Source organism: Stylophora pistillata, chromosome 4 (genome assembly GCF_964205215.1).
Source record: "Stylophora pistillata chromosome 4, jaStyPist1.2, whole genome shotgun sequence".
Classification (NCBI taxonomy): domain Eukaryota; kingdom Metazoa; phylum Cnidaria; class Anthozoa; order Scleractinia; family Pocilloporidae; genus Stylophora; species Stylophora pistillata.
In genome coordinates, this window is record NC_142522.1 from 4,313,762 (window position 1) to 4,338,228 (window position 24,467).

Consider the following 24,467-nt stretch of genomic DNA (forward strand, 5'->3'; position numbering starts at 1 on the left):
TAAACGCCCGTCAAGTAATGGTCGCTATCGCACTCACTCCAACCTTTGTTGTCAAATGAAGAGGAGACGTCATGGTCATAACAGCGCATGTAGCTACTTGGTAGGTTGTTGGGCTTACAGCATTGGCCCTCCTCTATGTTGTGAAGGTTGTGGTTTTTGCTGCGGTACAGCCCTTGCAAAAAATACCCAGTTGGACAAACGGACCATCGATTATTCCTGAAGATGAAGATACATAAAAGTTTGCTTTCTTTTTAAGAAAAACTTTAATCTCTAAATAAAATGAAGAATTATCTCATTTCCAATATGTGCATTCATAAGAGTAGAATAATTCAGTAACCCTGGAATGAACTTTGTGAGACCAACGTCTCCTGCTCCTGATTAACACTTACAAATTAAACTATTCTTCTCAATATACCTGCATCCATCAGAAGAACTTGCATTAAAACTAACATTGTCCTTCCCAAGAATTAACGCTACCACAATGACGGCAAAAGTGAATAAAAAAATGCAATTCTTCATGCTAACTTCTTTACATCACTCCTCTCGTTATCTTAATAGCGATCACCGATGTTAAACAGTGTTTATCAGACGGTGGGCGAGAAATGAACCAGCAGTTGCCGGAAGTGGTGTTGACAAAGAATTCTATGCAAGAAGATACTCACTTGTCCAATGAACCCCACCAGTTTGCCTTTTTACAAGTAGACGCTCGGTTTTGATTTGGTGGAGGTGCCCTACAGCATCTTCCTTCTTCGAGCAAATAAATCGGGTCGTTTTTGTTTTTGTTATTTCTATAAAATCCTTTCAGATATTCAATAGTAGATCCACACTTGGACCATCCCTGTTTGTCAAACGAGCCCCACCAGTTTGCTGTTCTACACTGGCTCCAGCACAAGTCGGTCATCATCAAAGAGACCAAGCAATACAAGAAAACCTTCATCTTGACTTTAAAGTTGACTTACTACCGTACCTGCGGAGACAGTCGAAAATATCAGAACTTTCCTGAGCCATACAAGATCAGACATACCAGTTACATCATGGATGACTTTCTTAAAGACATAGGGCCAACCTTCCACTTTTCAAGTGGGTGGACTATTAACATAAAGGAATTAATTTCTCCAAAGCTAATTGCAACCCGAACAGCTTTCATTCAGAAAGTATCGACCTCCTGACGTCAGATACCGTTTTCATGATAAAACTTGTTTCACCAAACCTCGACAGACAATGATTAGGGAACATACTAAGAACTTATGATGCACGATCCTCGCAGTAGATAGCGCTATTTATGCAATAGCGAAAATCAGACCTGAAAAAAATCAGGCCTGTACGGCCTGATACAGGCCTCTGCGCTAGTATCGCAGAGGTCAGTGGTTCGAGTCCCGTACAGGCCTGATTTTTTTCAGGTCTGATTTTCGCTATTGCATAAATAGCGCTATCTACTGCGAGGATCGTGCATCATACGTATCTAATACCGCAGTTCAAAATATATGAACTTCATATATTTATTGTATCTCATACTAAGAACAATTATACATGGGACAAGAAAGAAAACAAAAACAAAACAAAAAAAAAAGAAAAACGCGCAAAAATCGGATTATCAATCAGTCATTGTTTAACAACACCCAAAGAATCACTTTCAAGGTAAGAGTTCGTAACATTTGAATATTTTCGGATAACACCAGAGGTATACGCAAGAATCGAGCATGACGGTGGATGGTTACGGAAGGAGAACATTAATAACTCTTTTCAGTGGCTAAACTATAATCTCTTTCAAAGATACCTTCGATTCCTTTGTTTTGAGAAATTCTTCAAAAATAAATGTATAATCGAATCAGCACCTGAAAACAGGCATTCCTCTTTCGTGAACTCGCACCACTTAACACACAATAATCACAAAATTCATTGGAAGAGGTACTTTTCGAAGCCGAGATTTTAGCTTTTCCATTTGGGGAGAGTTTCTGACCGCCTTATGTACGTGAAGGGATCGAAATTGTCAAAGTCGTTAATCTTCTTTCGAAAAACTCAACATACAAACGCGAGCCAATTAAGATAGGATTTCCCGGTGAAGCTGATTACCGCAAAAAGTTCAACATTGAATTTACGCCAAACGGAGATCTAACTAACCTCATGATTTAGTTATCGTTTTTTATGATATCATGTTTTTCTTAATAACTCACGCGATTTTCAATTTTCTTTTAAGTTATTAGCTTATATTTGAGGATCGAAAAAAGCATTGACTTAAATTGTCCGAAGTAAGTTTGGACTACTATGGGTTAAAATTAATAATGTGACTTACTTTGTGGGTTCCTCTTCTTCTGGATTTATGGAACGAACGATGGTTTGCGACCTTTCAAAATACTGTTTAGAATTAATCGTATGATCACGATTCCATAATTTGTTATTGTATGTTTTGTCATGGATATTGCCTTTTGTATTATGTGCGCAATGGGCAGTTGAATCAACATAAGCGCGTTAGAAGCTAATTAATTAACTTTTAGCAAAGTGATTGTAAGTCACGTTTCTTAACAAGCAAAGTACGAATCCTAGAATGAGATAGGTGACAAAATGAAAATCTACTCTAGCCTACCTTTCCTTTCGCTTTTGGAAAAATATATTTCAATTTCGCAGACAATCAATTTGGCGCATGATAATGAAAGGCCGAGTAAGCAGTCAAATTAGTGAAAATCAAACCTTTGCCTTGACCAAAAAATGTAAAGCTTGAGGCTGACTGCCTACATCAATGCTAATCTCAGAGTATTTTTACCTTATTTTTTTCCTATTCCTTAAAGTGATAAGCTTTATCCGAAAGTTGGTTTCCTCTCACCTGTTAATTAGAACAGTACAACCTGAAAGCTTCGCCGCCCCGCTGTTTCAATATTTGTTAAATTATCAAAATTCACTTCGTACCTTGAGCTAATTCAAATCAATGACAAATTTTGAAGAAGAAATTTCCACGAGTTTGAAAGACTCAAAATGAATTGTGTTTGTCTAACTGGGTATGTTCAAGTCTATCCAATTATTTTCTCGTGAATTCTTGTAGAGATGAATATATATTTGAACAAAATAGAAATGCCGTGTTGAGAACACCGCAAAATATACTTTAGCTCATTTGTTAGTCAAGAATAATTTGTAATACATATTTTCTGACACTTTTGGATGTATCTTTATTTCTTCTACTATTTTGTCACCTTCCTGTCTCTCTCAGTCACACATTAGCTAATCATGTTTTCTGTACTGAACTTTCAATAAAACAAAAAACTAAAATCATAATAACGTTACACTTTTGTCTAATTAAGGCATTTAAATAGCAATAGCAAAAGTTTTGAAAAAAACAAAGAAAGCCTTCTATTCTTTTTTTTTTTTTTGGACATACTACTATACTACAGAATTTCGCTACAAAAAAAAATCAAGAAAACGTACCATTTTTGCGGAAAATGAAATACGATTGGTGCAAATAATATTGTAATATAGTTTTAAATCAAATGTTACTGACGCCAACGTCCTTTGTAATCCCAATTATAAAGAAGGAAGAAGAAAGAATATTATAGCTGATCCTTTCATTGCGTTGTTCAAGGTTTCGTACATATTGATGAGAAGCCCTGAATACAAAACGTTTCATGCAGTTCAAACAGAATTTAAACTCCAACACCACATATTCTCACGGTTTTAATGACACTTTACGCAGTGACACCAGATATACAAACATTTATTTGATATCTCATTCTGAAGTCATTCCTCTTTTTAGCACTCGGTAAAGAGCAAAGGGATTTGTTTGGTTTTATCAACTGAATTTGAGAAATCTAGTTAACCCTTCGTCAGAACAAATCGAGGAATTGTTGCTTATACGTGGTTTATATACAAAATTAAAAACAGAAACAAAAAAACTGAAACATAAAACTTAACAAAACAAAACAAAAATTCGTTTAAGTAATCTCAATTGGTCCGATCCTTCTGACTTGAATTTCTTCCACTTGGTAACGTATCATTAATATATGATAAAACGTGCTGTTTTGAATGCCAAGTGCAAAGAAGAAAACGTGGGAAATTCAATGTTTAGTCAGGTGCTAAACGAGCTGAAATGTAGTGATTTCATTGGTTAATACTGTGCCATGACAAGAATCCTGAGTCGATTCCTCGACATAGGAACTCTGGGTCTCCAGCCGAAATTAGATTCTACGTCTATCCCACGAGCTTTCGTGAACGGTAGGAGGAGGGAAAAATAAAATATCAAAGATGAAAGAATACACGGAAAATTGGGACCGACGCGTTCATCTTGTACTTTTTTTGCTGAAGAGCCACCTTTCCATATTCACTCTCCAGGTGAGGCCGAATAAGACAATAAAAACCACTTTTAAAGGTCAGGCTCGGAGTTCTCTTTTTTCCGCGATAAAATTCCTGAAACAATGTTTAAAAAAAAACAACAACAAAAACAAGTTTATCGATATCTGTTATGTTAAAGGTTGGCATGACAATACAACATTCCAGAATGCAACTTTATTTTTCTGACTATGTAATACAGTTCAAATTGTTTCTGCCTGTCAGTCCTTACATTTTGGTTGAGATCAACCCATCTTTGTTTCTCCTCAACTCATTCTTCGCACTCATCCAGCTCTGGTTCTAGAAATAAACAGAAGCCATAAATGGAATATTAGATCTTAAGAAGTGCTCTCACACCTACTGGCAACTACTAGTCAGAGAGATTCAAATTGGCTCTTTGCTCTGGTTGGTTCGCTAAATTTCATAAAGCAGTTCTTGTTTCAGTGATGCTGCTGTTGCTGTTTTGAATTTTACCCGTGTACTATACAGTCCATTCAAAAATGTGAATGAAAGGCAGCCAGACCAACTTTTTAAAATAGTATTACTGCGGAGTGAGTCATACTCGCCATATGATAACAGTGATAAACATCTCAAATTGTAAAATCCCGTCCATTTTGGAAATTAGAAATTTACTAAGAGGTACACCTACGACATCTGGTTTTTAAAGAAAGAGAGGTCTACATAGCATTTTGTGGTTTGTCCTGTTTTACAAAACAAAAACAAAAAAACCAAAAAAAGGCAACCATTCACTATTTCTGTCACGACGTGATGAAAAGACGATCTATAGAATGTTCGCAATCAGTAGTGAGTACGTTATGAATACTGAGGCAAAAAAAAGTTTTTTACATAAGCAAAGCGTTCAAATCTCCCTGGATTAACTTATTTCACCAACATGGTTTCCGGTCGAGATATCTTGTGAAAATGATCCATGGTTAAAGGAGGACTCACCATTGCAGGTATTACCAAGCCATCCGGTCGCGCAATCACAACGGAAGCCATTAACAAGATCAACACAGGTGCCACCGTTCAAACAAGGATCCGGAACACATTCGTTGATATCTATAAATCCACAACATGGCCTCATATTTAAAATGAGTTTAAAACAAATTGTCTCCTGAAAGAGGGTTTGATGCGAACGTCAAAATCATCCACGTGTACAATCATGAAAAAGCTATAGAGTCATGTAGAAAATATGCACTAAGTTAAAGCTGGTTCAGTCCGTTAAATAATCCGCTGATCACACAACCGATTTATCTTTTGAAAGTTTTGCTTTAGATATTAAAAAAAAAAAGTTGTATCATGGTAGCTTTAACAGAGGTTTTGTTTGCGCCAAAGCAATGGGCAGCCGAGCCGCAGGAGACACATTTTGTGTCTACAAAGCCGTATACCGCGCACAGAGCCTCTAGCTCCAAAGCAAGGTATTATGGCCCCAAAAAGCGGCAAAATACACTTTTTCACTTAAAAAGTCCTCAAAATTCCCTAAGAGTTTCCAAACCAATGGATATCAAAATGTTTATCTCACTCCAACCCCATATTGGTTGCTGAGAAAACCATGGGAACACAATTGGATGAAAATTATATAAAGGGTTGTACATTGCTTTTCAATCGGTGTAATTAAACGTTCCATTTTCATTTTCATAGTGTGTTATGTTCACCTGTTTCGCAAGAACTCCCTGAATAACCTTTTGCGCAGTCACAGCGATGACCTCCTGAAAGATTGACACAAGTAGCTCCATTTTTGCAGGGGTTATTTGTGCATTCGTTGACATCTGCAAAACAAGGATTGAAACTCTCTCAATACTCATTATAATGTTTTCGTGGTTGATGCAATTTTCCATCATGTTTTGAGCTCACAGTGTTAAAAATTAGTGAATTGGTGTACCAACATACTAGACGGATAAGTGTTGCCATCAAATTTCATAATTTTTAGACGATCACTTCCTATGCTTTAAGTTTGTTTTTTTGTCATGCCTTGAGGTAAAAAAAAAGATCATGATAAAACTGTGTTGTCATTTGTAAAGGGGTTATTGGTAAGATCTTAGGAATGATGTGAGTATACAGTAAGTGATTCACCATTACCGACCTAATGTCCATTACCAAATGATAACATTTCTAAGAGAATATACCATTTTCACAGTTGTTCCCACTGAATCCAGATTTACAATCACAGCGATAACTTCCCTGAAGATTGACGCAGGTGGCCCCGTTCTTGCACGGGTTGTTCGAGCACTCGTTAATATCTGAAATGTATAAATCCAAATTTCTCTCGCTATGGTTTTATTTCCTAATGTTAAGATATTACCATTTTGATTGCAAATGGATCACGGCCACTAAAATGGAAAAAAAAAGATAGAAAAACAAACCGTTTTGCGTGTACTTAGGCACTTTTAGCGTGAAAGTCTGAGTCCAGTCTTCGTGCGGTTGTTACAAGTATTCCGGCTACACGAAATTTCATATGCGCGTAAAATTTGCTAAGTTACAGGCATATGAACGGCATTTGAAAAGATTCCAAATTTCACACTCAGGCGTCCTACGAAGCGCCCAGGTAACAAAAGAAACACATTCTTGAATAAACAGAATGAAAAGTACTAAAAGCCTGTGGGGAACTCCTAACCATTTTCACAGTTGTTTCCATTGTATCCAGATTTACAATCGCAGCGATAACTTCCCTGAAGATTGACGCAGGTGGCCCCGTTCTTGCATGGGTTGTTGGAACACTCGTTTATATCTGAAATTTATAAATTAGACTTTGCATACTTTTTGGTTTTTACCTAAAAATTTTCATATATGAGAAAAAGGATAATGCATGACTATTTTACGCAACATTTTCAAAAGTGTGTGAAATTTTTCAAGTAATAAGTATGTGACTAGCATATTTTGAAATGATACCAATTTTAAAAATCAGGCTTTATGTGGAACGCCCAGCTTACAAAGAGACTGAGAAGTAACTAAAAAACTGCAAGGAATTTCTAACCATTTTCACAGTTGTTTCCATTGAATCCAGATGTACAATCACAGCGATAACTTCCCTGAAGATTGACGCAGGTGGCCCCGTTCTTACACGGACTGTTCGAACACTCGTTTATATCTGAAATGTTATAAATCCAAATTTCCCTCGCTATGGCTCTATTTAGTAATATTAAAACATTACCATTTTGATTGGACATGGATCACGGCCACTAAAATGGCAAAAACGATAGAAAAACAAACCGTTTTGCGTGTACTTAGGCACTTTTAGCATGAAAGTCTGAGTCCAGTCTTCGTGCGGTTGTTACTAGTATTCCGGCTGCACGAAATTTCATATGCGCGTAAAATTTGCTAAGTTACAGGCATATGAACGGCATTTGAAAAGATTCCAAATTTCACACTCAGGCGTCCTACAAAGCGCCCAGGTAACAAAAGAAACACAATCTTGAATAAACAGAATGAAAAGTACTAAAAAGCCTGTGGAGAACTCCTAACCATTTTCACAGTTGTTTCCATTGTATCCAGATTTACAATCGCAGCGATAACTTCCCTGAAGATTGACGCAGGTGGCCCCGTTCTTGCATGGGTTGTTGGAACACTCGTTTATATCTGAAATTTATAAATTAGACTTTGCATACTTTTTGGTTTTTACCTAAAAATTTTCATATATGAGAAAAAGGATAATGCATGACTATTTTACGCAACATTTTCAAAAGTGTGTGAAATTTTTCAAGTGAAAGGTATGTGACTAGCATGTTTTGAAATGATACCAATTTTAGATATCAGGCTTTATGTGGAACGCCCAACTTACAAAGACACTGAGAAGTAACTGAAAAACTGCAAGGAATTTCTAACCATTTTCACAGTTGTTTCCATTGAATCCAGATGTACAATCACAGCGATAACTTCCCTGAAGATTGACGCAGGTGGCCCCGTTCTTACACGGACTGTTCGAACACTCGTTTATATCTGAAATGTTATAAATCCAAATTTCCCTCGCTATGGCTCTATTTAGTAATATTAAAACATTACCATTTTGATTGGACATGGATCACGGCCACTAAAATGGAAAAAAAAGATAGAAAAACAAACCGTTTTGCGTGTACTTAGGCACTTTTAGCGTGAAAGTCTGAGTCCAGTCTTCGTGCGGTAGTGACGAGTATTCCGGCTACACGAAATTTCGTATGCGCGTAAAATTTGCTAAGTTACAGGCATATGAACGGCATTTGAAAAGATTCCAAATTTTACACTCAGGCGTCCTACGAAGCGCCCAGGTAACAAAAGAAACATAATCTTAAACAGAATGAAAAGTACTAAAAAGCCTGTGGGGAACTCCTAACCACTTTCACAGTTGTTTCCATTGTATCCAGATATACAATCACAGCGATAACTTCCCTGAAGATTGACGCAGGTGGCCCCGTTCTTGCATGGGTTGTTGGAACACTCGTTTATATCTGAAATTTATAAATTAGACTTTGCCTGTTTTTTGGTTTTTACCTAAAAATTTTGATATATGAGAAAAAGGATAATGCATGACTATTTTACGCGACATTTTCAAAAGTGTGTGAAATTTCTCAAGTGAAAGGTATGTGACTAGCATATTTTGAAATGATACCAATTTTAAAAATCAGGCTTTATGTGGAACGCCCAACTTATAAAGAGACTGAGAAGTAACTGAAAAACTGCAAGGAATTTCTAACCATTTTCACAGTTGTTTCCAGTGAATCCAGATGCACAATCACAGCGATAACTTCCCTGAAGATTGACGCAAGTGGCTCCGTTCTTGCATGGGTTGTTGGAACACTCGTTTATATCTGAAATTTATAAATTAGACTTTGCATGCTTTTTAGTTTACCTAAACATTTTGATATATGAGAAAAAGAATAATGCATGACTATTTCACGCGACATTTTCAAAAGTGCGTGAATTTTTTCAAGTGAAAGTTATGTGACTAGCATTTGAGATGATATCAATTTTTAAACTCAGGCTTTATGTGGAACGCCCAACTTATAAAGAGTTGGGCGTTCCACATAGTAAACAGACATCAATTAAATAAAGGGTTGTACAGTCCTTTTCAATTGGTGTGATTAAGCGTTCCATTTTCAATTTCACAGTGTGTTGTGTTCACCTGTTTCGCAAGAATTCCCTGAATAACCTTTTGCGCAGTCACAGCGATGACCTCCTGAAAGATTGACACAAGTAGCTCCATTTTTGCAGGGGTTATTTGTGCATTCGTTGACATCTGCAAAACAAGGATTGAAACTCTCTCAATACTCATTATAATGTTTTCGTGGTTGATGCAATTTTCCATCATGTTTTGAGCTCACAGTGTTAAAAATTAGTGAATTGGTGTACTAACATACTAGACGGATAAGTGTTGCCATCAAATTTCATAATTTTTAGACGATCACTTCCTATGCTTTAATTTTGTTTTTTCGTCATGCATTGAGGTAAAAAAAAGATCACGATAAAACTGTGTTGTCATTTCTAAGGAGGATATTGGTAAGAACTTATGAATGATGTGAGTATACAGTAAGTGATTCACCTTTACCGACCTAATGTCCATTACCAAATGACAACATTTCTAAGGGAATATACCATTTTCACAGTTGTCCCCACTGAATCCAGATTTACAATCACAGCGATAACTTCCCTGAAGATTGACGCAGGTGGCCCCGTTCTTGCACGGGTTTTTCGAGCACTCGTTTAAATCTGAAATGTATAAATCAAAATTTCTCTCGCTATGGTTTTATTTCCTAATGTTAAGATATTACCATTTTGATTGCAAATGGATCACGGCCACTAAAATGAATAAAGTAGAAAAACACAAAAACAAACCGTTTTGCGTGTACTTAGGCACTTCTAGCGTTAAAGTCTGATTCCAGTCTTCGTGCGGTTGTCACGAGTATTCTACACGAAATTTCATATGCGCGTAAAATTTGCTAAGGTAGAGGCATATGAACAGCATTTGAAAAGATTCCAAATCTCACACTCGGGCGTCTTACGAAGCGCCCAGGTAACAAAAGAAACACAATCTTGAATAAACAGACTGAAAAGTACTAAAAAGCATTATTATGAAGCCAATTATGTTTTATGCAGCTAATAATTTTATAAAATGGTGCCTTAAAAATGTGGAGCGCTTTTTATGAAGCCAATTATGTTTTATGCAGCTAATCATTTTATAAAATGGTGCCTTAAAAAATATGGAGCGCTTTTTAAGCGATCCATATTTCTTAAGGCATCATTTTATAAAATGATTAGCTGCATAAAACATAATTGGCTTCATATCTTAAGCACCATTTTTTTAAAGACAGTAGCAAAATGTTGGCAGTAATGGCACCCCATACGTATTCCTCGTTGTCTTCTTTTTTGCGAACCGTTATAAGGAACTCGCTGAGAAACTTGTTCAGCTCTTGAGGAGTCAATTCGTCCATTTGTCTCGTTTCGCCTTTCAAAACAAGAATTTCGGGGAACAGAGCTACATCGTGTTTGGTCTTTCTCTTGGTGTTTTCATTTTCCTGTCCGTCTATGAACTCTTCTACTGTTGAATCTAGGCTCTGAAAACGGTTAGTCTGATTTGAAGCCATCTTTCTAAAAGAAAATGCGCCTAAGCTCTTAGAAATGTGCTATTTGTCAGTCAAGAGGAGCGGCGAGCGAGCGACACAGTTTTTTTCGCTAGTGAAAATAACTATAATAGCCAATCAGAGCGTCGATACGTCGTTTTTCACTTGTGAAAAAAAAACGTATGACCAATCAGCTGGCTCCTCCAGTGCTTCTATTAAAATTGGTGCAGCCTGCTTCGCTCTTTTTCGAGGCACTCGTTCGCATCTGGTGACAATAATTACCAATTTTTAAGTCACAAAATAAAATTTCTCCTAATTGGTCCAAAATCAGTTTTAATTTACAATCCCATCAATAACGTCCCTGACTGAGATTGAAGCAGGCGAGCCTGGTCAGTGAACTGCTTGTTTACTCAAGCTTTCATTTTTATGAGTGAGATGAGAAGTTCAATTCCAGGCTGTTTTCATCTCTAGTTTGCGTCCGTTCGGTTGGAAAAGTTGGTCGAAACGTTATTCGGCAATGACTGCGCGAAGAAATGAAAGTACACCTTGCAGTTCATCAGCTATCGATATAAAACCAAAAAATGCTTAAAGGTTATATAGAGCTACAGTTTCACCTTGATCGCAGTTGGTTCCAGAATAACCAGGTTTACAAGCACATTGATAACCTCCCTCGACATTGCTGCAGGTAGCTCCGTTCTTGCATGGATTCTGTGAACACATATCTACAACTAAACACAAAATGTGCCATTTTTGGTGGCTGTTGTTGTTCAAATGTCACGATTTATAAAAGAACGAAAGTGAAAACCTTACAAATATTCAATTTTTATTTAAAAATGCATCCTTTCCACTTGCATGGACTACGAAACCATGCGAATCACGACTTAAAACCAAAGTCATAGCTGTCGAAAATAGTTATTTCCACTTTCTAATAATGAACCAGTGAAATTTTTATCAACGTAATTGAGGAGTTTATCATTATTATGATTTCCTTGTCATCTTATCTTTTTTTTAATCGCATTGGATAGAAGAATGGTTTCCCCTCCTTGAAAAAAAAGGATCTTTATTTTAGATTTTTACTAACAGCTTTCATCATCCAAATGTAAACGATCCATAGGGGTAACACTTCCAGAGAGCCATTAAGCTAGTGAGAGAAGGACTCCTGTCTGAAAGTTGTACCTCGACATCCATACACCTCTGTTCTCATTGATATATGGTTATTCCAGGAGACTGGGAGGAACCGGATAAAACGTGTCATTTTTGGTGGATTAAGTGAATGATGAACAATGGTATTCTGGTCTTTGTTTGCAACAAATTCCTGTGTATGAAAATTCCAGGAAAAGAATACAACATTAAAAATTAGATGGCATGTCCAGAAAAAGAAGTCCTCGATCTGCTTCTAGTATAAAGGTTTATTCACATCATAGCTACTGGCAAAACCAGATTCGAGCCGATCACAAACAAGCTCGTGAAGAACCAGCTGTAAGCATGCTAACCAAGTTTGGTTCGAGACCTTCTTGCAAACATTTAACTCTATGTTATACCTTTGAATCACGAGCAGAGCTGAGTCGTATAAAACATAATTCCGAGCTTTTTTGTACGAGAAGGCCCTCCTCGGGCTAAGCAAGAACTGATCTTAAAGCTCTGTTATGAGCAGAAAGAATTCTCATATACTGATCACTATTAATACGCTTGTAAAGTTGCTCATCGATGATTGGAAATTTGACTGAAAGATATAATACACCAAATGTCTTGTTCGGTCGATAGGCCCTGTTTTAAAAATCAATCGAATGAAATGAAAACAAGATCAAGTTTGTGCGGTTTTTTTCTACATGCAGTTTGTTTCACCTTGGCTGCACTCTTTCCTGCCTCCATGTAGGAAGTAAAGGTGACACCATCATCGCTGTATTGCAGCTTGTATTTCGTCACCCACTGATCGTGGTTGTGTCTTCCTTGAGTGGCGACCCCTGTCACTCTGAACAACGCACCCAGATCAATTTGAAGCCATTGATTAGCATCATTGTATCGAGCTGACCAACCTCCTTGTTTGCCTGGAGGAGGTATGTAGTGAAGTCGTCCCTGAATGGCGGCATGATTGGGGTCCCATTCCGAGGAAGCTCTTACTTGCCCATTGGGAATTGCGTAACTTGCCATGCCCAGAGCTTCTCCACAATCTAATTTACATGAAGCCGAAAAAACAAACAAACAAACGAATTCATCAATAGATGAATAAAGGCGAAAAAAAAAAAGAGATGACGAGGGCTAGACGTATGTCCAAATAGTAGAGAAAATGAACTCCCGTATGCAGAAATGTACCTGGACATCCATACACCTCTGCCCTCATTGATATGTGGTTGGTCCAGGTGACCGGGTGGAACCGGATAAAACGTGTCGTCTTCGGTGGATTTAGTGAATGATACACAATAGTATTGCGATCTTTGTTCGCAAGAAATTCCTATATATGAAAAATCCAGGAAAAAGAATTACATCACTTAACACTAAGAGGGCATGGCTAGAATAAGAAGTCCTCTGCTTCTATGAAAGTATATTCATATTAAACCTGCAGGAAAAACCGGACTCGAGCCGATTGCAAGCAAACAAATAAAGAACCAGCCGTAAGTAGACTAAGTTTGATTTCAGACCATCCTCCAAACACATACTCTGTAGTATACTTTTGGATCACGAGCAAAACTGAGGTATCTAAAATAATATCATTCGGAGTTTTCTTTTTACGATAAGACCCAGCTTAGGTTGAGCAAGAACTGATCTGAAAGCTCTGTTGTAATATGGAAGATTTTTCATTATTACTAATACCCTTATAAGGTTGCTCATTGATGAATGGCAATTTGACTAAAAGATATAATTCACCAAACGTCTCTTTAGATAGATACATGTAGGATCAGGTTTATGCGATGTATTTCTACATGCAGTTTGTTTCACCTTGGCTGCACTCTGCCCTGCCTCCATGTAGTAAGTAAAGGTGACACCATCATCACTGTATTGCAGCTTGTACTTCGTCACCCACTGGTTGTTGTTGGATCTTCCTTGAGTTGCAACACCCGTCACTCTGAACAACGCACCCAGATCAATTTGAAGCCATTGATCAGCATTATTATATCGAGCTGACCAACCTCCTTGCTTTCCTGAAGGAGGTATGTAATAAAGTCGTCCCTGGATGGCAGCATGATTGGGGTCCCATTCCGAGGAAGCTCTCACTTGTCCATTAGAAATTGCATAACTTGCCATGCCCAGAGCTTCTCCACAAGCTATTTTAAGTGAAGTAGAGAAAACAAAACAAACAAGCAAATCGATTGATAAATGAAGGTGGAAAGGAAAGAAATGAAATAGCTAATGTTGAAAATATTTCCAAATAGCAGAAAGTGAGTCACCCTCTATTAGCACAGGGACGCTGTATTAAAAGATGAGTTTAACTTAGTAAAATTTTGCAGATGAATCTTTTCCGATATTAATTTAGCCAAGTTCAGTGCCTTTTACCATTTCTAAAGAAAATTTAAGAGATCAACTCAGGATATAAAAGAATTAAACATAACATTAACGAGCTCTTACTTTCAAAGAGGTGTGACAGGCCTTATCCTGACTAAATAAAAGACGTTCATAGCCCTTTACATAGTTTTGTAAGCCGATGGATTTTTCTTAAGAAATAATTGATTAGAATCGATGAAAATAAACCTTCAAGCTTAAGATGTCTTGTTTCAAGTATTGACAGGTATTTTTACACTTTTCGCCGCTTTAAGTGGTTTCTTCCATAACATATATCTATCAGAAAGGAAATTTTTATTGTTCAAATATTTCATGATCTATAATGAGCCTTTGACTTGAATCTTTTTAACAATAAATTTTCATTAAATAAGAATTGAGTCTCCGTATGTTCAAAACAAACACTGTAATAAAAGTCCGGAGAAATTTTGAGGATTTGATTGGTTGACAATATTTCAGTGTATTAGTGGTATAATAGTAAAAGATGGACGGTGTCAACAAGGTTACCATGACAACATGTTGAGGAAAGGAGCAGAGGAAAGACTGTAATATCACTGTACCTGGGCAACCATACAACTCGACTCTCATTGAGATATGCCCTGACCAAGTCACTGGTCGAAAACGGATATAACGAGCCTTAATTGGTGCGTTAAGGAAATGATAAACAACTGTGTTCTGGTCCATGTTTCCATCGAATACCTAAAAGAAAAGGATCGAAGGAGCATTTCTTCAGTTGAAACTTGAAAGTAGTAAAAGCAATGAGTGAGAGTGCTATTAAATTAGTCGCGAAAACGAGGTTGTGTATCAGATTAGCGGGGTACAAATGATAGTTGTCCTTTAGAGCTCTTTCAAAGAAAATAGGGAAAATATAAGATGAAATAGAAAAAATAAGAGAGGGAATCCTTGTGAATCAACTAGAATGTGTTATTCCTTTTAACCTTGTCTGCAGTTTGTCCAGGCTCTTTGTAGTAGGTGAAGGTAGCACGATCATAACTGTATTGCAGCTTGTACTTCGTCACCCACTGGTTATAATTGTATCTTCCTTGAGTTGCGACACCCGTCACCTTGGTGAACTCAGTCCCCAGATCAACTTGAAGCCACTGATTTACATTGTTATATCGTGCTGACCATGCTCCTTGTTTGCCCCTAGGTGGTTTGTAATGGAGTCGTCCCTGAATAGCTGCATGATTGGGGTCCCATTCAGAAGATGCTTGCACTTGTCCATTGGGTATTCCATAATTTTCCATCCCAAGTGCCTTCTGACAGTCTGAAAAGTTTAAGAGTGATTGAAAAAATAATTTAAGCATAAACATTACTTGTAAAACACTCAAGTTGCATTGTCCTGGAAAATCTATGATGGTGACCTTCACCAGTCATCCGCGGGAAAAACCTTGGAGCAACAAAATGGAAGTTCAATGTTGAAATCAAATGTTGCAGGAAGAAAGCTTTTTATTTAACCTGAGAGAGGAATTCTTTTAGAAATCTCGCTCGGTCCTTTGTATCTGTGGTGCTGATCCTGTGCAATCCATGGAGGTTTACTTGCATCCGGTGTTCCAATCAGAGCAAATGATCCTCGGAAGTCCACCAGGATAGGATCAGCAGCGCCAAGCCTTCTAATAGCGTCTAGAGCTACTCCTACGTGCGAAGAGGCCGAATCCTGCACGCCGATCAAGACTAATTTACTGAGAAGAAAAGGAAAACACGCAATAGTTGTGAAAACGTTGTGTTTTAGAAACCTATAACGCTGATAGAATATGTTTGCATCAGAAAGGTTTGGATGCTTAACGAGACAATAATATAGCATAAGATTAGCGAACACTAAATCTTTAATAAATGTACGGTATTTAAATCTTGTATGAAGCGAATTTTTTGCTCAAAATTCGAAAAATTGTGTTCTTTTTCCGTGACGGTGTTGCAGCGATTAGATACATGAAATTGTTTTATTTTCTTATTACGCAAAAGTCAATTAACTTGTTTTTGTTGTTGTGAGGCACCACAAAAGTAAAACGAGCGAAAAGAAGACTCTTTGGGAAGGAGATGTACACGCCTGATACAAGTCTACGGCTCAGATATATTTCGATGCCTCAATGCATTCTAAAGGCTGTTGAATCCAACACTTTAATGCCAGATGTTTCTGCCGTTGATTTCGCTGTTGATACTGTTGTTGTCGGCTTTCATGTTACGGTGATAGGTAATATCAAAATGATAATAATAGTAACAAAAAGTTACTAAACTTAAGGCAAAACAATGCTTACTCCGCTCCCTGTGCGTTGAGAAAATCTCTTAGACGAGTGCCAGCTGACCCATCTCCATGAGTATCGAAGGCTTCTGATGAAAGCACTTTAGCTGCGTAGAGATAAAGAAAGCGGAGTCGTGCATTTTCGACATTTTCGTTGTTAGTATGATGATAAAAAAAGAAACTCACGCATCGACGTGGAAAAGAGCGGCGATAAACAGAAAAATGATAAGTCAACTTTTTCTATGATTTATTTTATCATGATTTATCATTGCCGCTTCATCGTACACGTTTTGAAAGCGCACAACCTAATCACTCCAATCCCTGAATCTGGCCAATTCTAAAGCATGGTTTTAGCAACAAAATGACAACCTCTGTTATAAAATCTTGAAAAAAGTTTTTTTCCCTTTTAATGTCATGCTTTTACCTGTTTTGCGGTCCACAACAACAACGTTATGTCCTCTGCCGTGACGGGAGTGGTCCTTTCCATCTACTCTAATGTAAGCGACACCGCACGTGTCAGGTGTCTTTTTAGGATCGTTACAACCTTCGCTGCGGATATCTATATCTACAAAAGGATCTGTAAACAAACCGACAAGAATTGATCACTTGTTAGCAATGAGGGTTAATCTCAGCTTGCGATGTAACAATCACCTTTGTTTTAGGCTGGCAATAGCAAGATAAGCACGCGACAATCTCCAACAAAATATCAAAATAAAATTACAGACCATGCTCGACGCCAAAGCAAAAATAATCAGCTACACCAATTTATAGAACTGATTAACGACAAAAGTTCTGAAATTTGATCACACAGGTAATGTGAAGCTCATAGTAGGAGCTGATTCCAATCTTAAGTAGTTTTAGAGAGAAATTTAGACATCCTGCGATAAGGCTCAAAAGCTCTTTGCACATTCTCTTATTTGTAAATAACACTTTTGCAAAAGGGAGCTTAAGGCGGAGGACTAACAAGGATACACAGCCTGTCCCCATGGCGCTTTTCGTGCATCGTGCAATTGTGGCAATTGGCTGAGACATTCGTCATTGTTTCATGTCGTTATCCAAGAAAAGTTAATGGGCAATCCTCGCATCATTACATGAAAAGGTCTTTACATCTTGCGTAGTATCATATCGCAGATGAACTTCTACTTATTTCATCGGATAAAACTATCAAATAGATATGAAACGTACCCTTCGTGAGTGGAACCGTCGCGGAGATCACGCTTGGTCCTTGGCCACTCTTCCTCTGTACTTGTTTAACATAAGATGGCTTCTTTTCCCTCGGATATCCGATGAGAGCGTATGATCCTCGGTATTCGAGAGAGCTCACATGGTAGCCACCAATTATCGTCAGAGCATCAAAAGCCTTTTGAAGAAAGCGTGAACCCTCGTCTTGGACTGCAATCAGGATTATTTTTCTGAAATAGACAAGGAAATTGTCGAAATGAAGCAAAAATTTTACCGCCGGCAAAGGTGAGTACGTCAATGCAGTGTAGTGTCAAAGATGTAAGTGTTTACGGCTGCATAGTAAATGTGGTTGAATCCAGAGTTTCACCCACTGAAACAGTAAAACTATATCTAGAAATTGAAAACATCCATTTAACGTGGATTCGAAGTAACGTTCTAGTACCTTTATTGCATCACCACTAAAAAATTAACTTTCTTTATTGAACGAGTAAACCCGGTCCATTTTCAAATTAAGTCAGTGGCGTCTCAAGGTCGATATTCTTGTTCATCTGCCTCGTTGTTTTCAAATCCTTCGCCGAACGACGGTTGCGTGTCGCTCAAATTTTTATGATCGTGCGCGCTTGCCTGTGTATGACGTTCACCTGAGGCAAATGCTTATTAGCCTTTCATGCCAACATTTGGGCCAGATCTATTAAATTTCATCTCAACACGTAATGAAAGAAGTTTTGGACCACTTATTTATATCTAAATTTTATGATGACAGATTCTCCATAAATTCAAATATTTGCCCCACTCCGAGTCTATTATGCAATTTTAAAGGAAAAGTAATGCAAGTTTGTAAAAAAAGCTGGTACTTACTCTCCAGCAATCGCGTTGAGAAAGTCTCTCAACTGGGTTCCAGCGGCACCGTTTCCATGGGTATCGAAATTCACGGAGTTTTGCACAATTCCTGCATTGAAAAATGTGTTTTCGGTATTCATCGGAATAAGAGGCAAAAAGGGAAGTGAGATAAAATGAATTCCTTCACCGGAATTTCCTTACGGGAGGAATCCAAATAGCTCCCACTTCATACGTTCGTAGTGCTTTTTTGCACTGTTGTATAATTCATGATATGTCTCAGATTTTCACTTATTTTCCATCAATCGACTTGTTGCCAAAATGAGTTCCTGTAACTACTGATTTGTTTTCCATTTCTATTCTTTTTTTTTTTTTCAAAATTAAAAGCTTGAAAATTATTTCACTCAAAAATAACAGCGATTAAGTTGTTTACCTGTTACGGCATCCACGACCACAACATTATGCCCTCTCCTTTGTTTCGAGTGTTCATTTCCATTCACCTTTATGTAAGCAATACCACATGTATCTGGCTTTTTTCCCGGATCATTACAGCCTTCGCTTCGGATGTCTATTTTTATAGAAGAAACTGACAAACAACAACAAAAAAGGAGACAGTGAAACGGTTTGAATATCTGTTTGTATCTGTAGCATGACAGGACTGAAAATGCGTGCACTGTAAGTAAACATACAAAGCCTTAGATAAGTTTCCTAAGGCTTTGTATGGGACAATGGGAGGTACTTACAGTACACGCATTTTCCGTCCTGTCAAGGATAAAAGCAAAGAACTTTCTCTAGGGGTTGAATGCTTTTACCCCATCATATTTCTTCCCTCTCAGTTTTGCGCCAATTGGGGGGTGGGGCACTACACTGGGATAAGTGAACTACTGCCGAATCAAAGCGTTGATCTAGAAACTGGATACACTGGATGGTTGTCTTACCATTTTTATCAGTGTAAGAAGACTTCTGTCAGTACGAGTAGAGGTGAAAGGTGGTGCATTGTGAGCTCAGTGAGGAAAGAAAGATATTTATGCAATATGGAATTCAATCTGGAATTCAATATGGCGAGATGTGCTCATGCGGCGCTCCTAATTCTCGTCCTTATATCTCTGCTGTTTTGTGGACTTATGTGGAAATTTTTTTTTTGGAATACTCAAGTAAACCTTCTAGCTATGGCAGACGCGCCTTTTCTACGACGGATCTTACTGGTTCGACTCATTAAGAAAATTCTCAACCCAGCCGTACACTGGGCGCGAGTGAATGCCATGAATACAACCGAGTTTAAACTTCAAGAAGAAGAAAGTATTTCAAGTCTAGAATATCCTATTACCCTAGCTCGGTCTCTACTTTTTCAATTCAACGTCTCATGCTTTCTAGCGACGTTGAACTTAATCCATGGATGCCAACAAATAATTGTAACACGACAAGCAGACCACTAAGACAACGCGAAATTACTAGTAACATCAAGATCGCACATTTGAATATTCGTTCGCTTAACAACCGGGAACATCTTATTCTGGCTAAGGAAACTGTCATTTCTAAAAAAATAGACATCTTCACAATCTCTGAGTCATGGCTTGACAGCTATGTTTCCGACGCTGAGGCCGAATTTCCTGGGTATATCTTACATCGACTCGACCGCGTAAACAAACATAGAGGAGGTGTCTGCGCCTTTGTCAGGCAAGAATATCGAGCTGAAAGGTTATCCGATATTTTCTACATTTCCGAGTCTAGTTTGCATCAGCTTTGGCTAAAAAGTCAAGTACGTAATTTCAAATCGTTTCTAGTCTACACAACCTACAGACCACCAAATACACACTTGGATCGCTTTGATGCCGACTGTAGCAATTAGTTTCAGCATTTTTGATGAACTTGCCCGTTTACATCCTGGGTGATCTTAACAGTAATTTATTGTCTTTGCAAGACCCACCTGCACAAGCCCTCGTGAGGTTTTGCTCTTCGTTAAATTTATCGCAAGTTATCAGTCACCCAACGCGATTTACAGAGTCTACGGAATCTCTGATTGACGTTTCCTTGGTCTGAAATGCTAATTTGGTGAAATAAGAAAAAGTTTCTCCTTCCTCTATAAGCGACCACGAACTAATACTTGTTGTCTTGAACATGAGAAAGAGGCGTTCCAAACCGACATACATTCTAACTACTAGGAGCTACAAGAACTATAAATCCGTCTGAAGCATTTAACGGTGATCTCTCACAAGCCCCATGGCATATAATCGAAACATTCGAGGATGTTGAGGACTGCCTCTATGCTTTTCACCAGCTTTTTGAGCAAATCCTAGATCGACACGCACTTGTCCAAAAGGTTAAAATTCGTGGCCGTCCCAACCCATTTATTACGCCTGAAATACGTGAGTTAATGAGAACAAGAGACAAATGAAAGTAACTGGTTCATAGATCTAACGACCCACTTGCCTGGGCCGGTTTCAGAAACTATAAACGACAGGTTAAACGCAAAATCAGAATAGCTGAAAGAGACTTTGTTCGGGATTAGATCGCAACTCCTCCGGCAACTTGTGGAAAACCATAAGATCCATCCTTCCTAGGAGATCGTCAGGTTGTTTGGTGTATAGTTAGGACGACGAATCCGTTGCAAACTCCTTTAATGAATTTTTTACCTCAGTCGGCTAAGCACTGTTAACAAAATCAAAGCACTTGCCTCTGAATGTAATTACATCTTACAAAAACACCCTTCGTCCGTACGCGCTACCCATTTTCTGTACAATTTTCATTCCATTCTGGTAATTGTAAGCAAGTTGAACAGATCATTGCATCTTTACCATCAAACAAAGCGCCTGGCTTTGACAAATCTCTACGCGCGTAATCAAGGACGGTCTGTCAGTTATTTTGTCGCCGATCACTCACATCATAAAATGCCTCTCTTGCAAGTAGTGTGTTCCCTGGAGGATGGAAACAAGCAGTAGTAACACCTATTCCAAAGGAAGGAGATCATGAGCAACCCTGTAATAACAGACCGATCTCGTTGTTACCAGTATTGTCAAAGGTATGTGAAAGAATTGTGTTGACCCAGTTGACGGCATACTTAACAACCATCTCTCAAGGAAACAAAGTAGAAATAAGAACTTTCATTCCACAGAAACAGGACTTATCCGCTCCACAGATGCCATTTTGACTGGCACAGATAAGCAGGAAATCTCTGCTACAGCGTTGTTAGACATGGGTAAGGCTTTTGATAGTATAAATCATGTTATTCTCCTTTTAAACCACAAGATCTTGTCACTTCTAAACACGCTCTCGTGTGGTTTACCAGCTACCTGACCGACAAACACCAAGTCGTGCGTATAAACTCGACCATTTCGAGTTCGCTGCGTTTAAATAGTGGCGTTCCCCAAGGAAGTATCCTTGGGCCGCTATTTTTTAGTATTTACATCAACGACTTACCATCTATTCCAAGAAATTGTTTGACACAATGTTACGTTGACGACACCAAACTTCAGATTTCTTTTAAGATGCGTGACCGTCTGACTACATACTTACATACATAACCTTTATTAACGTGTCACGCATACATACATACATACATACATACAGACATACTTACATACATAACCTTTATTAACGTGTCTAGTCGTTCTAGTGCCTGTAAGCACTAATTGGGGACACTCTAAAACTACATTACATCATTAAAACAGATTAAAAATACTCTAAAACTAGTATACTAATTAATGGCACTAATGGACATCCTAAAACAACATCACATCATTTAAAAAAAAAAAAATATATATATATATATATATATAATTGAGAACGGGGTGGTCAACTGAAGATTTGGCTTGGCATTTATTACTATTTAGTTTCGTACCACACAGCCTGTGTGGCACTCGTCGGATAAAATTGCCAAATGCGAACTTACAACGTTCACTGATTTGAAATAACGTTCACCGATTCGAAATAACGTGATACCTACCATATATGGGTTCCCTGCCTTACGCGCGCGCAATAAAGGTAAGGGCTAGAAATAAATAAGTAAATAAAATAAATAAGTGAACACAGACACTAAAGCGTGGCAATGAATAAACACAGACGTGCGTGCATTAAAAGTAAGGGCTAGAAATAAATAAAAAAACCGACACTATTGCGTGCCAGGGTAGGTGTTGAAATTTTTCAGGAGGAATTTCTTAGCATGTCTACATGAGGCTAACAGTTCATTTCGTTTGTTCAGAGAGGCTAAATCGGGTTTGCAAATTATAAAGTACTTCTCCCAGAGACATAAGTTACAGCGATTTGAGACAGGGCTGTATGGAGCGACCTGCTTTAGAATCTTCCAGGAAATTGTGTAATCTATGTTCTTGTCTTTTAGGTTCCAGATATGTTTACTTAGTTCAGTGCTGTGTCTTTTGCTAGAGTGGTTGAATGAAGCTCTGTGGTTGGCATATCTTATCATGAAGGAGTTTTCTGTCAGGCCCACATAGGTCTTGGCGGGATTATTGTCTTAGGTTGTTACGGTCGCTTGATAGACAACCGATTCCTTGAGGCAGTTTCTACTCATGGGACACTCAGCGGGGTTTCTACAGTTGCATGCTTTGCTTGCACTTATTGCAAAAAGATATACATCGGCGAAACAGGCAGAAGTCTAGGTGACCGATTCAGAGAACACCTTCGCGACGTGGAAAAGAATAACACGCCGGACACATCGAAACCAGTCGCTGGACACTTTAATTTACCTAAGCATTCTAAGCAACATATGGCAATCTGCGGTCTCTTCTTACACTTAGGTAGCACGGAAACCCCTAAAACTCTTGAACAAAAGTTCATCTTTCAAACCGGCAGTCTAAATCCCACAGGGATCAAAGAACGCTTTTCACTCCACTAATTTATTCGTGTTTTTCTCGTTGCCACGTTCCCACCAATAACATAGCTCCATTTTTTGCCTTCAAAAGCACAAACAACCCACAATCCTCTGTTCGCTCCGACGAAGGGCTAACGCTCGAAACGTCAGATTTTGTAATTGTTACGATGGCCAATTTACCATTTCAACTTTGTCGATATATCCAAATTATTTCGTTACCCCCACCGACGCAGCCCCTAACCGTTGCTTTAGAAACTATCAGCCTTTATTCCCTTGTATAGCTAAGTCGAATGCCGGACAGAGAACATTTAGTACTATCGCATGGTGCATATCTGGAACAATCTTGACAGCGCTCTTAAAACTTCAGAATCGATTTCTACCTTAAAAATTTTATCTGAAAACGAATTGATTACTGACTTTTTAAATAGCAAGTTGTGATAGTGTTTTGAATACCTTACTAGTATTTTAATTTATTGTAACTTTAGCTTGAAATGTGCATATTGTATAGTATGTAATGATAACACTTATTATATGATTAATTCTTAAGTAGGTATGTTTATATGGTTTTTAATTGCATTGTCACCGAAAAGCCCCACCAGGGAAGTGTCAATAAACTATTGTATTTTGTTGTATTTATTTTTGATCATGTCTTGAGCGTAGTACAAAGACAAAAATTCTGGTAATGTGGCTTCCAAATGTCTCGTTTGTTCTTGAAATGTACAGAATGGGGCTTCGATTACGGATTTACGCCTTTTTGATTGAAAAATCAAGTTCACTGTGTGTTACATGACATTGTAGAAAATGTAAAGGGAACCTTTGGAAAAAAACAAAGTACGTTTAAATAAACTTACCGTCTGGGACAGCTCTACGCCCTCGCGAAAGAATTCCTGAAATAAAAATAAAGCGGATCGAACAGATTGATATAAAGTGCATTAATAACTTGAAATTAACTCGCTTTGTGACTCCGTAAGTTTCGTACCAGCTGCGGACATTGCGAAGAATATTTTTTTTTTGTAGAGACTAAAATAGCGAGATAACATACCAA

The 24,467-nt window shown here is 38.0% G+C and overlaps 1 protein-coding gene across 9 annotated transcripts in view; it reads right to left on the reverse strand.

Annotated features, from left to right (window-relative positions):
- Positions 1–24,467, reverse strand: part of LOC111327035 (uncharacterized) — a 34,611-nt gene that overhangs the window by 7,088 nt on the left and 3,056 nt on the right. For 2 of the 9 annotated variants that reach the window (XM_088756265.1, XM_088756262.1), the window contains exons 4-25: positions 24,274–24,309; positions 19,031–19,183; positions 18,619–18,709; positions 17,764–17,990; positions 17,003–17,155; positions 16,595–16,685; positions 15,798–16,021; positions 15,278–15,606; positions 14,900–15,038; positions 13,782–14,107; positions 13,158–13,296; positions 12,690–13,015; positions 12,021–12,159; positions 11,459–11,572; positions 9,880–9,993; positions 9,410–9,523; positions 8,982–9,095; positions 8,622–8,735; positions 8,137–8,250; positions 7,777–7,890; positions 7,289–7,402; positions 6,929–7,042 (exon numbers count right to left, since the gene is read on the reverse strand). In XM_088756265.1, the coding sequence (XP_088612391.1) occupies positions 6,929–7,042; positions 7,289–7,402; positions 7,777–7,890; positions 8,137–8,250; positions 8,622–8,735; positions 8,982–9,095; positions 9,410–9,523; positions 9,880–9,993; positions 11,459–11,572; positions 12,021–12,159; positions 12,690–13,015; positions 13,158–13,296; positions 13,782–14,107; positions 14,900–15,038; positions 15,278–15,606; positions 15,798–16,021; positions 16,595–16,685; positions 17,003–17,155; positions 17,764–17,990; positions 18,619–18,709; positions 19,031–19,183; positions 24,274–24,309 (3,399 nt within the window). Of the gene's footprint in view, positions 1–4,476; positions 4,615–5,262; positions 5,374–5,969; positions 6,084–6,440; positions 6,555–6,928; positions 7,043–7,288; positions 7,403–7,776; positions 7,891–8,136; positions 8,251–8,621; positions 8,736–8,981; positions 9,096–9,409; positions 9,524–9,879; positions 9,994–11,458; positions 11,573–12,020; positions 12,160–12,689; positions 13,016–13,157; positions 13,297–13,781; positions 14,108–14,899; positions 15,039–15,277; positions 15,607–15,797; positions 16,022–16,594; positions 16,686–17,002; positions 17,156–17,763; positions 17,991–18,618; positions 18,710–19,030; positions 19,184–24,273; positions 24,310–24,467 lie in introns of those variants that run through there. The other 7 variants (XM_088756267.1, XM_088756268.1, XM_088756269.1 and 4 more) reach the window with 7 other exon arrangements.